This window comes from Atta colombica, unplaced genomic scaffold (assembly GCF_001594045.1).
Source record: "Atta colombica isolate Treedump-2 unplaced genomic scaffold, Acol1.0 scaffold69, whole genome shotgun sequence".
Taxonomy (NCBI): domain Eukaryota; kingdom Metazoa; phylum Arthropoda; class Insecta; order Hymenoptera; family Formicidae; genus Atta; species Atta colombica.
The window spans coordinates 349607-361012 of NW_017259560.1; the positions used below are offsets into that span (position 1 = coordinate 349607).

At 32.0% G+C, this 11406-nt stretch overlaps 1 protein-coding gene across 2 annotated transcripts in view; it reads right to left on the bottom strand.

The window, feature by feature from the left end:
- Window positions 1-11406, bottom strand: part of LOC108692314 (titin homolog) — a 61921-nt gene that overhangs the window by 21633 nt on the left and 28882 nt on the right. The window contains exons 3-4 of one of the 2 annotated variants that reach the window (XM_018200508.1): window positions 8509-8610; window positions 7648-7781 (exon numbers count right to left, since the gene is read on the bottom strand). In XM_018200508.1, the coding sequence (XP_018055997.1) occupies window positions 7648-7781; window positions 8509-8610 (236 nt within the window). The remainder of the gene's footprint in view (window positions 1-7647; window positions 7782-8508; window positions 8611-11406) is intronic. The other variant, XM_018200509.1, reaches the window with a different exon arrangement.

Here is an 11406-nt window from a genome sequence, read left to right on the forward strand (position 1 = left end):
TACAAGCTACAGTCGTTTAAATGGCGCTACTTTCGCCTTCGTTCTATACCATCACGATAACGCACCGTCATACACGTCCTTGAAAGCGATGGCCAAATACGATTCGAATTGATTCATCCACCGTATTCTCCAGACTTAGCCCCCAGCGACTATTATCTGTTCCCAAACCTCAAGCGGTGGCTCCAGGGAAAGAGATTCACATCGAATGAGGAAGTCATCGCGGAAACCGAGGCGTATTTCGAAGGCTTGGACGTTTCGTACTACAGAAAGGGCATCGAAATGTGGAAAATCGCTATACCAAGTGTATCGCCCTCGAAGGCAACTATGTTGAGGAATAAATATAACTTTGCCTAAAAAACGCTTGTTTTCATTAAAAATCCAGGGACTTTTCAGCCCATGTAGTATATATATATATATATATATTAGGTGTACAACTTTGGTTCCGCCGTTTTTTTTTCCGAAATTCGAGGTTTTATTGTAAAAAACTGATTATACATTATGATTCAAAATATTGTCCATCGCTGGCCACTACTTTCTCCCATCTTTCGGGTAGCGTACGAATCTTGCGTCGAAAAAACTGGTCTTTTGAGGCTATTCACGAATCGATCCAATTTTTTACTTCTTCATAAGACCGGAAGTACTGGTCAGCCAGGCCGTGTGCCATTGATCGAAACAAGTGATAGTCAGAGGGAGCAACGTCTGGAGAATACGGCGGGTGGGGTAGGACTTCCCATTTCAACGTTTCCAAGTATGTCTTGACCACTTTCGCAACATCGAGCATTGTCATGCTGCAAAATCACTTTATCGTGTCTCTCGTTGTACTGCGGCCGTTTGTCTTTCAATGCTCGGCTCAAACGCATCAATTGCGTTCGATACCGATCACCTGTGATTGTTTCAGTCGGTTTTAAGTTCATAATACACTACGCCGAGCTGGTCCCACCAAATACAGAGCATGATCTTGAAGCCATGAATATTCGGTTTGGCCGTCGACGTGGAAGCATGGCCTGGAAATGGGGAATCCCCATGATTTTCTGCGCTTGGGATTATCGTAATGAACCCATTTTTCGTCCCCAGTCACAATGCGATGCAGAAATCCCTTCCGTCTTTGCATTTCAAGCAGCCGTTCACAAGCAAACAAACGCCGTTCAACATCTCTCGGCTTCAATTCGTACGGCACCCAATTTCTTTGCTTCTGAATCATTCCCATGGCTTTGAGGCGTTTTGAAATGGCTTGTTGAGTCACTCCCAATGATCGAGTCAATTCGTCTTGATTTTGACACGAGTCTTGCTCAAGTAATGCCTCCAATTCTGCATCTTCGAAAACCTTCTCTCTTCCACCGCTATGCCGACCTTCGACATCAAAATCACCGTTCTTGAAGCGTTGAAATCACTCACGACACGTTCTTTCACTAATAGCGGCCTCACCATAAGTATTTGAGAGCATTCGATGAGCCTCAGCCGCAGATTTCTTCATATTGAAGCAAAAAATTAAAATCTCCCGCAAATGACGAGAATTTGGCTCGTAAACTGACATTTTCAATCGAGAATAACTTTATGATGCAGACACAAATCGACTAATGTTTCTATGGGGTTATGTTGACAGATGCCCAAGTTTATTGTATGACGTCTATGATCTATTTATTTCGACCACCACTTACCGCTAAAGGACTTACATCTATAGGAAAACGGCGGAAGCAAAGTTGTATATCTAATAATTATTATATTATTTTTATTAAATTTATTTATATTTTAAATGTAATGTCTTATATATAAATTAGAAAAAGAGAGGAAATGATAAAAGGGAAAAAAATGAAATAGTATAAGATTAGTATGAAATAAGGAGATCGATTGTGTATCTTGAAAAATGAAAATTACAAAAATAAGCAAATATTTACTAGCCTATTATAATTTCATTGATCAACTTGATAAATTCGCTCATTTTTGTAATTTTCGCTCATTTCAAAATACACAATCAATCCAAGATCTATTCTTTTGTAGCGTAACTAAAGTATACATTTATTGCACTCAGTAGCGCAACTCGCTGTCTCGGTATCTTTGATGTCAGCGTATTCGAAACTGAATTGTACATGTGCGAGGTCAATCATAGACCAATCATAGACCTGCTCTTCATAGCACTAGACTGCACTAAAACTTTCTATCTCGTTTTCACAAATAAAACGTCATTATATTTATTTCGTTTTAACCTTAGTACGGTATTATTATTTTTGATTACCTTCTCGCTAACACTAGGATTTGTGAAACTCTGCAACTTTATTACGCAATATCTGTGGATTGAATACATATTTTTTAGCTCAAAACATGTGAAAGTTATACTTCGAAGTCAGACAAAGACAGTTAAATATGAATCAAATAAATAATATTTTATTTTCAATTATTTACAATGCTTTAAAGAAATTTTATTGCAAAAATTCGCAAAAAATGACTTTGAATAAAAAATTCTCAAATTTTTAAATTTAATGTTCAAGCAAAACCCATAGAATTTTTTTAGTTGACCCTTTGGATTAATAAAAAAAAAAATAATATGATATGAATCGCTAAAAAGAGTATAATTATTTAAACTATCGAAAATCGATATTTTTGAAGAATCTGCATATTTTACAATTAATAAATAAAATTTTATTATTTGAACAATATGAAAGAATAATAATATAAGTAGATAAAGGATTGTACATGTATAAATATTATTATATATAATTAAGTTTAGGATTTAGTTTAAAGGATGATGCAACACTCGCTCTATCCAGCAAACGAGAATGAATTAAAATGGATTAAAATTTTTTTAATGCGTACTTTAAATCTATGAAAATGGATTGAAATGGATTGGATCCGAGTTGATACTAGTTTAATATTTGAAAAAAAAAAACGTTCATCTTTAAAGGTTACAAATTTTATTCCTATTTATAATAATTATATTTGAAATTAACTACTTCAAATTGATATTAAAAAACGCATCTTAGTGGGATTCGAACCTGTGACCTCTGGATTATGAATTTTTTACGTTACCCGCTACACCATTTCTTCAACTGATAAATGTTTATTCATTCTCTACTTCAATTATAACCAGCTAAACTAGTAACGAAATTATATAGATATAATAAAAATATCATCATTTAACAGATATAATAAAGTATAAACAATTTATATTATTATGAGACAACATTGGGTAAGTGTCGGATAATCTAATTTTGCTTGTCGCGCGCCGTGATTAGCCTAATATTCGGCTGTGTTCGAGTTAGTTTGCGAGTGTTCATATCGATCGTTCATTTTATTTAACCAAAGATAAACAAATAAACATAGCTCAATTATTTTTATGTTACAATTTTTTTGAACTTAGTTGGATTAAAAAAATTTTCTACTTGTAATTTTAAATAATTTAAATAGATTTATAGTCCATTTTTAAATAAAAACTTTTTTTATTTAATTAGATTGAAAAACTGCATTTCATATTCAGAACATTGAATTGAGTAATATTCACTTTGCACAAAAATTGCTGATATTGTTTTTGAATTGAAGTGTATTAAAAATATCGTACTTTCTATTCACAATTCTGAATTGAGTAGTATTCACGATGCACAGAAAATGCTAATATTATTTTTAGATTGAAAGGCATAGAGACATGCTATATGCAATTCGTATAAATGAATAAAAATGCATTCAGGATTGAAAAGGATTTATTTTAACATTCATGAATCCATTTTAATCCATTTCAATTCATTCTTGTTTGCTGGGTAAAGCAATAAATCCGCCCCGGCCGAACGATCTCTGAAGACTGACAAAAATTATAAAATTTCTACTATTTTTTATATTGAAATATAATTTTTTTAAATATAATTTTTAAATATAATTTTTAATAATAAGATTGGGAATAAGACCATTTATGTTAGATACGTTACTTTAAATACGAAGCGCCACTACGGTCTGAACATTAAGATGTTAAGATGTTATTATTATATATATTCATTTAAATGAATTAATTTCAGAAATTATAATTGCGTTTCGTAATAAGTTTATTAATATTATAGTTTAAGATTAAATTCGAGAAATTTGAAGGGATTATTAATATTTCAAATTGATTTCATTGAAAGTCCAACAACCATATCGGCACGCAATTAATAATTAATAAAAAATAAAGAAATATCCAGAACGAGAGATATCGAAAACTTACAAGCTAATCATATATGCATCCCAAATACTACCCTCTTTGAACTTTTATACATTCTCATATCGAGAATAACGCAAAAAAAACTCTTGCAGACGTATCATCTGGACTACAGTTCAAGTTTTTTTTTCAGCCTCAATCCGGGTCTTTAAATTATATTATAAAAAAGTTACAGTAAAATGTAAAAAATCGAATAGGGTACATTGAACCTATGATTATTAGGATCTTATACTAGGATTAAGTACACTCATCAATTAAGGCCAATATTACGTGCATCCGTTTTTTGTTGTACGACGAATTTTTCAAGTATTAATTGCTGCAAGACAGAAGATCTCGGATCTTTTTGTCTCACAGCTAACAGGCTTGAAAAATTGATCGTAAACGACAAAAAACAAACGCATGTAATATTGGCCTAAAAGGTTGCAACATTTTTTTTGAATGCAATTCTCCGAATCATTGATTCTTACTTACATAAGTAAAAACCAATCACACGGTGAGGCTGCGTTTCGAAAACCACAGAAAAAAAATCTATTGCAACCTTTTTAGTCGATGAGTGTACTTAAAACGAAATAGATATAATTTTGTTTAGTGAAAGCGAGATAGAAAGTTTTAGTGCAGTCTAGTACATCGACTATAGTAGACTGGACAGAACATTTGCCTAGTTTGCACTTGATACGGATACTAACTAGTAATTTTCTATTGAATGATCTTAATTTTGGCGATATGTATAAACATATATACGATGTTTGTATTTAATTAATCATTTTGATACATATTGTATCAATTTAATATATCATTCTTTGAATACATCGCTGAAAGTTATTAGTTAGTACGTGTATCAAATGCAGGATGTAAACTAGACATATGTTTGGTTACCTCCTTAATTCACATACGTGCAGTTTCATATACGCTGACATTAAAAGTACCGACGCTACTGCACGACAGCATAGGTAAGAACAGTTTCACTCAGCCAAAAACGGTGGTGACGTTCTGCACAATTTTCAATATTGTGCAACCATCAGTTTTCCTATTCTCTAAGATTTTTTGCTTTTATAGGTGCTCATTATCAATATAGAATGGACCACCAATAGTGATGGGTTGCTGTTGATCATAGACGTAGTATTATATTTCTAAACCGAGCATTGTCAGAAATTTGGGGAGTGGAGGTGCCTTAGGAAAAGATACACTCACTTGGCCTCACGTGCGCCTGCATATAAAGTGTCTCTGAAAGAGGAAGATTGAAAAAGAAAACGAGGAACTTGAATGTAACAGCTTACAGATCAGCGAAGAGAGTCTTATAACGATCGCGAACGGAACGGACATGTTTCGGAATTTTTGTTAACTAGGTTAGCTCGCTGGGCTTTTTCGATCTCTTCTCTCAGAGGTACACTTTATATGTAGGCGCGAAACGAGAGAGAACGGGCCAAGTGAATCCTATGTAAAGGACGGCTATCCCTACTCCTCGAATGCTCGATTTAGAGATACTATAGATACTATAGATAGATACTAGAGATACTATGTCTGTACTGTTGATCCAGCAATAATTATCAACTAATCAGACTTTAGTAAACAAAGAAAGAAGTTCATCCATTTATCTGCCTCTCATTCTAGTCGTTTTTCTATCTCTACCATGCCATTGGTGATCCAGTCTATATGTCGATGCTGCTCACGCACAATTTACAGCATTGCGGTCATTTGCATCAGATTAAAGATGCCGACACAGAGTGAAACTACTGTTCTTATTTATATCGTAATTATGTATATGGTTAAATTCTGATGGCAAAGTAACCCCGGTTTAAACGGAGAACACAGATTCTTGCATAACGCATAACACGTAATGCATAAGAAAATGTACCAATCGAAGACCTTCATTTCTTTCTTTTTTATGAAATAAAGAACTCTGATTGGTTCAATTTCTTATGTATTATGCGTTATGCAAGAGTCTGTTTTACGGTATTAGATATACATGTGTTCACTTACACTATGGGAATAATATGTTGGAATAGTTGTGAAATAATCAAACCAAAAGCAAAGATATAGAGAATAGATTGCGCGATCCGTATGTAACTGTAAGTAGTATTCAAATGTATTGACAATAATGAGGGAGAGGGATCGTGGAAAACCTATCTCCATTCTCTCTCCTTATATTTTTGAATGGAAAGTGGTAGAGATCGGCTATCTTTCACGATCCCTCCTCTCTTACTTTTATTGACCATTTTGACACACAGATCGCGCGATGGGCAAAATCCATTCTTTATGCTTTGAATCAAACATTGATGTTTAGAATCATGATTTTGTTAAAACATATGCGCAAAAACTTATAAAATTCGGAACAAGATTAAATTTATCACTTTGCCAGTATTACATACAATTGTATCGTATAAAAGACCATATGCATAAATAACTGTAATATATTGTATCAATTAGAAATATTAATATTTATTTTATATTGGAGTAATGTTAATTTTAAAATAATTCCATATGCATTTTATTCAGTATACCTATAATTGATATCTTAATAATGTTTTTAACATCGCTGAAATCTCATTTAAATTCCTCATTATTAGTTATATTGCAACAATATTACTGTAATATTTTGATATTATTTATTAACATAGCATATATTTCTTTAATATTTAACTGTCTATTGCATAATCTTAGAGTCTATTGCATAATGTGATGGCAGATTGGTAGCCGAGCAAGATATGCTATTTTATACGGTTTCGCCGAGATGGATTTGTTTCTCGTAAGAAAAAAATCCAGGAATCTTGTAAGAATTGGCGAATATAAAAAATAAGCAAATCTAAAGATTCCCAAGATCTTTCAGAGTGTTTCTGAATTTCCGAATATTTTTTTTGTTTATAACTTTCTCAGGTGTATTTTGAAATGTGAAGCTAATCAATAATACTTTAAGCAATAAAACTCTATTGATTGTTTCCAGTTTTGCACATATACATATAAATATATAATTATTATAGATATGAAACAGTTATATATGTATAATTATACATATATTGTATAACCGTTTATTAATATATGTACGTAAAATTTCTTATAAGAAATTAGATCGATTTAAATGAAACTGACAGATTTTGCTCGGTTTCTGCTATCAATTTGCTATTAGATTCTGTTTGATTTTGATTTCTGCTGCCAGTCTGTTTGCATAGAACAGGTTCTATGCAAATCAGTAGAAGCAGATGCAACATCAGTTATGGTCAGTTTGCTAACTTCTGATCAAATCTGCTATCAGTCTGTCGACATCCTGCTAACATTTTGCTATCTGGGATAGATATGACACGCATAACAACGAAAAGTTATACAAGTACATATACAAAAAGTATATATTTTAAATTAAAGTCAAACATTTGCATAAAAATAGGATGTATAGAATTCATTCTGAATAAATCAGATTATACATACATTTCATTATTAAGGAAAATGTTAACAAGACTTTGACTTATACTTACTTTGAGAAAATTAAAATCCATTATGGTATATTTCTTGAATCTGGGCAAATTCGTCGCTGGTGGTGTTATTCGGCCACTCGAAAAATGATCCGAAGAATCTGAGTTTCGTTGATTATCTGATGACTGTGAAGGAGCTAAAAATAAATCATAATCAGCAAATCGATCTGTGTTATAAATAATAAAATAAATGTAAAATTAAACATATCGTTGTTGGAATACGTTCATTGGAATACAAGCATGTTTTCTCCGATTCATGCAATTTGTTAGACAGACAAGAATAATTAATTTTAACTTTTCAGTGCAACAAACATGAGAATACGGATAAATACATTAAAAATGATGAATGATATTATTGGGTTGTCCGGAAAGTTCGTGTCGATGTTGAAGGAAAATTGAAACGCAGATTTAAATTTTAGTATACATTTATTAAATTATATAGGTTGGTAGGTTAAATTTTATAGTCGGCACGAACTTTCCGGACAATCCAATATATAAGCGATATCTGTATTACACATATACGTGTGTGCGCGCATTTGTTATATGATTTACATATACATACGTATATAAAATATGATAACTTCTTCATTATGAGAATCAAAAGAATTTCTTATGATTTTAATTACTTTATAAATTTTTATCAATCAATTACTAACCACGTAGCAGTAAAATATTTCTTAGAAATAGATCTGACAGTTAAAAAATTATTTACATAATTCGTATTCATATTTATGTTTGTGAAATCAGCTAAAAAAAAACAATCAATAATCACAAAATATTATGTTTACTTTAGTAGAACTATGTTTATCGAAATGTTACAATTGAATAATTAACAATACGAGAGGTACTCAGATCATTACTCACTTCTCTTCAAAGCTTGCAATGCTTCAGCGACTAGTTTTTGATTCAATCCACATAGATTCCCTGTCAGTTTTTCGCATTTCTTATGGCAAGCCATGTCACAATCTGTAGGGACGTTTTATCAAAGACCAATCAAGGATACTATTATTATATATACCCACAGCACAGAAATATTGCAGCAAAAATATTTCATTGCAATATTGTAAAAATATTGCGAAATATTGCTGCAATATTTCAACAATATTGCAGCAACGTAAAGTCCGTTTTAAAAATATTGTTACGTAATATAGTATAATATTGTAATATTGTTGCAATATTACAACATAATATATATATGTGCAATATTAGGTTTTGCGCACAATGGAGGAATACTTGCAATATTATTGCAGAAACATTGTAATAATGCGGCAACATTGCTGTAATATTACAACGTTACTGCAATATTTATTAAGATTTTGTATTGTATAAATTTAAATATAAAAAATTAGAAGTAGGAGTTAAATGTAGCATGAATATAAATAACAATGAATATAAATAAAATATGACTTCATAATTATGTCTTTATATTTTATAGGCGTGTTCCGATATAAACTGTCAATACGAACATCTACAGCATACGTAACGTGAATAAATTTTCAGTACTGGCTGTGCATATCAGAATACGGCCTATATGTCTTATTATTATCTTATTATTATGTCCATTGTGTACAACTTTGCTTCCGCCGTTTTTTTCCGAAATTCGAGGCTTTATTGTAAAAAACTGGTTATACATTTATGATTCAAAGTATTGTCCATCGCTGGCCACTACTTTCTCCCATCTTTCGGATAGCGTACGAATCCCGCGTCGAAAAAACTGATCATCTTTTAAGGCTATCCACGAATCGATCCAATTTTTTACTTCTTCATAAGACCGGAAGTGCTGGTCAGCCAGGCCGTGTGCCATTGATCGAAACAAGTGATAATCAGAGGGAGCAACGTCTGGAGAATACGGCGGGTGGGGTAGGACTTCCCATTTCAATGTTTCGAAGTATGTCTTGATCATTTTCGCATGGGATCGAGCATTGTCATGCTGCAAAATCACTTTATCGTGTCTCTCGTTGTATTGCGGCCGTTTGTCTTTCAATGCTCGGCTCAAACGCATCAATTGCGTTCGATACCGATCGCCTGCGATTGTTTCAGTCGGTTTTAACAGTTCATAATACACTACGCCGAGCTGGTCCCAGCAAATACAGAGCATGACCTTGGACGCCAAAATCATCGTTCTTAAAGCGTTGAAACCACTCACGACACGTTCTTTCACTAATAGCGGCCTCACCATAAGTATTTGAGAGCATTCGATGAGCCTCAGCCGCAGATTTCTTCATATTGAAGCAAAAAATTAAAACTTCCCGCAAATGACGAGAATTTGGCTCGTAAACTGACATTTTCAATCGAGAATAACTTTATGATGCAGACACAAATCGACTAATGTTTCTATGGGGTTATGTTGACAGATGCCCAAGTGTATTGTATGACGTCTATTTATTTCGACCACCACTTACCGCTAAAGCCATCTATAGGAAAACGGCAGAAGCAAAGTTGTACACCTATTATATTTAATCCTCCTTACTTCTAATTGTTTTATGTCTATAAATTATAGGCACAATTCCTATAAATTATAGACATTAACTACGTTTCTACTAATGTAGATTAACTTTAATCTCGATTCAACTTAATCTTCGTCTTTTTCTAATCTTTAGAATTAGAAAAAGACGAAGATAAGTTGAATTGAGAATTAAAATTATAGTAGAAATGGACATTAATCGGGTTTAATAATATTCGTAGTTAGAAATTAATCAGCCATTCCATTTTTCAGAAAAATATAGTTATGAAATTGATTAGTTTCATGATTACAGATATTATGAAACCCGATTAAGTGTAAACGTGATCATTAATTTCTATTCTTCCATTATGTCCAGGTCCTTATTTTATTGGATTGTACACATCAATTATTTTATTGGATTGTACAAATCAATATATACAAGTCTTAACACTCAAAGTGAGCTTTCTAGCAGAGGCACAAATCGACACAGTGACAAAAGTCATTCTTATCTTTGTTTCTTACTAATTTTTAAACAAGGACAGGATGATTCTCGTGTCAGTTTGTATCTCTTGCTGGAAATATTTTAAAAATAGTGTTACAACATTGCTGAATATTTCAAAAAGAAGTTTTCGCAATGTTTCTACAACATTGTATTGCAATATGCAACATTGCAGCAATGTTACAAATTTCAAAGTGATACAACATTACAAAGTGATACAATTTCTGTGCTGTACGGGTACATTATTATATATAATATATAAAGTAATTCGGGAGAAGATGCCACACGGAAAAAGACACTACGCGTTATTTATCTCCACGTAATATTATAGCAACATTACAGCAATATTATTTTGCCATTGCAATATTATAACAAAATATATGTCAGAAATATTGGGCTATCATAGTAACATTAAAATGTTCTCGAAAATGAATCACAGTAATATTATGATGACATCTCACAGTTGCATTATTGTAATATTACACAATATTTATATGTGATATTCATGTAATATTGTAAAGAATTAAATCATATTAATGAATTTTTTAACATATTGATTACTAAAAAAACTTTATAAATTAAATTTTTATATCAGCTGTTTCGAAATACATGGCAAAAATTTCTTGAGATAAATCATAAAGATAATCCATTAAATCATGAACATGATAAAGCACGGTATATAAGATATTAAATTTAAATTCATTTTATTTAAATTGAAAAGATAACAAAAATAACTGCATCTTTTTGAAAACAATAACATGTCCATAATATTGCTAGAAGTCAAAATAATAATCTGTACAATATATATATATATATATAT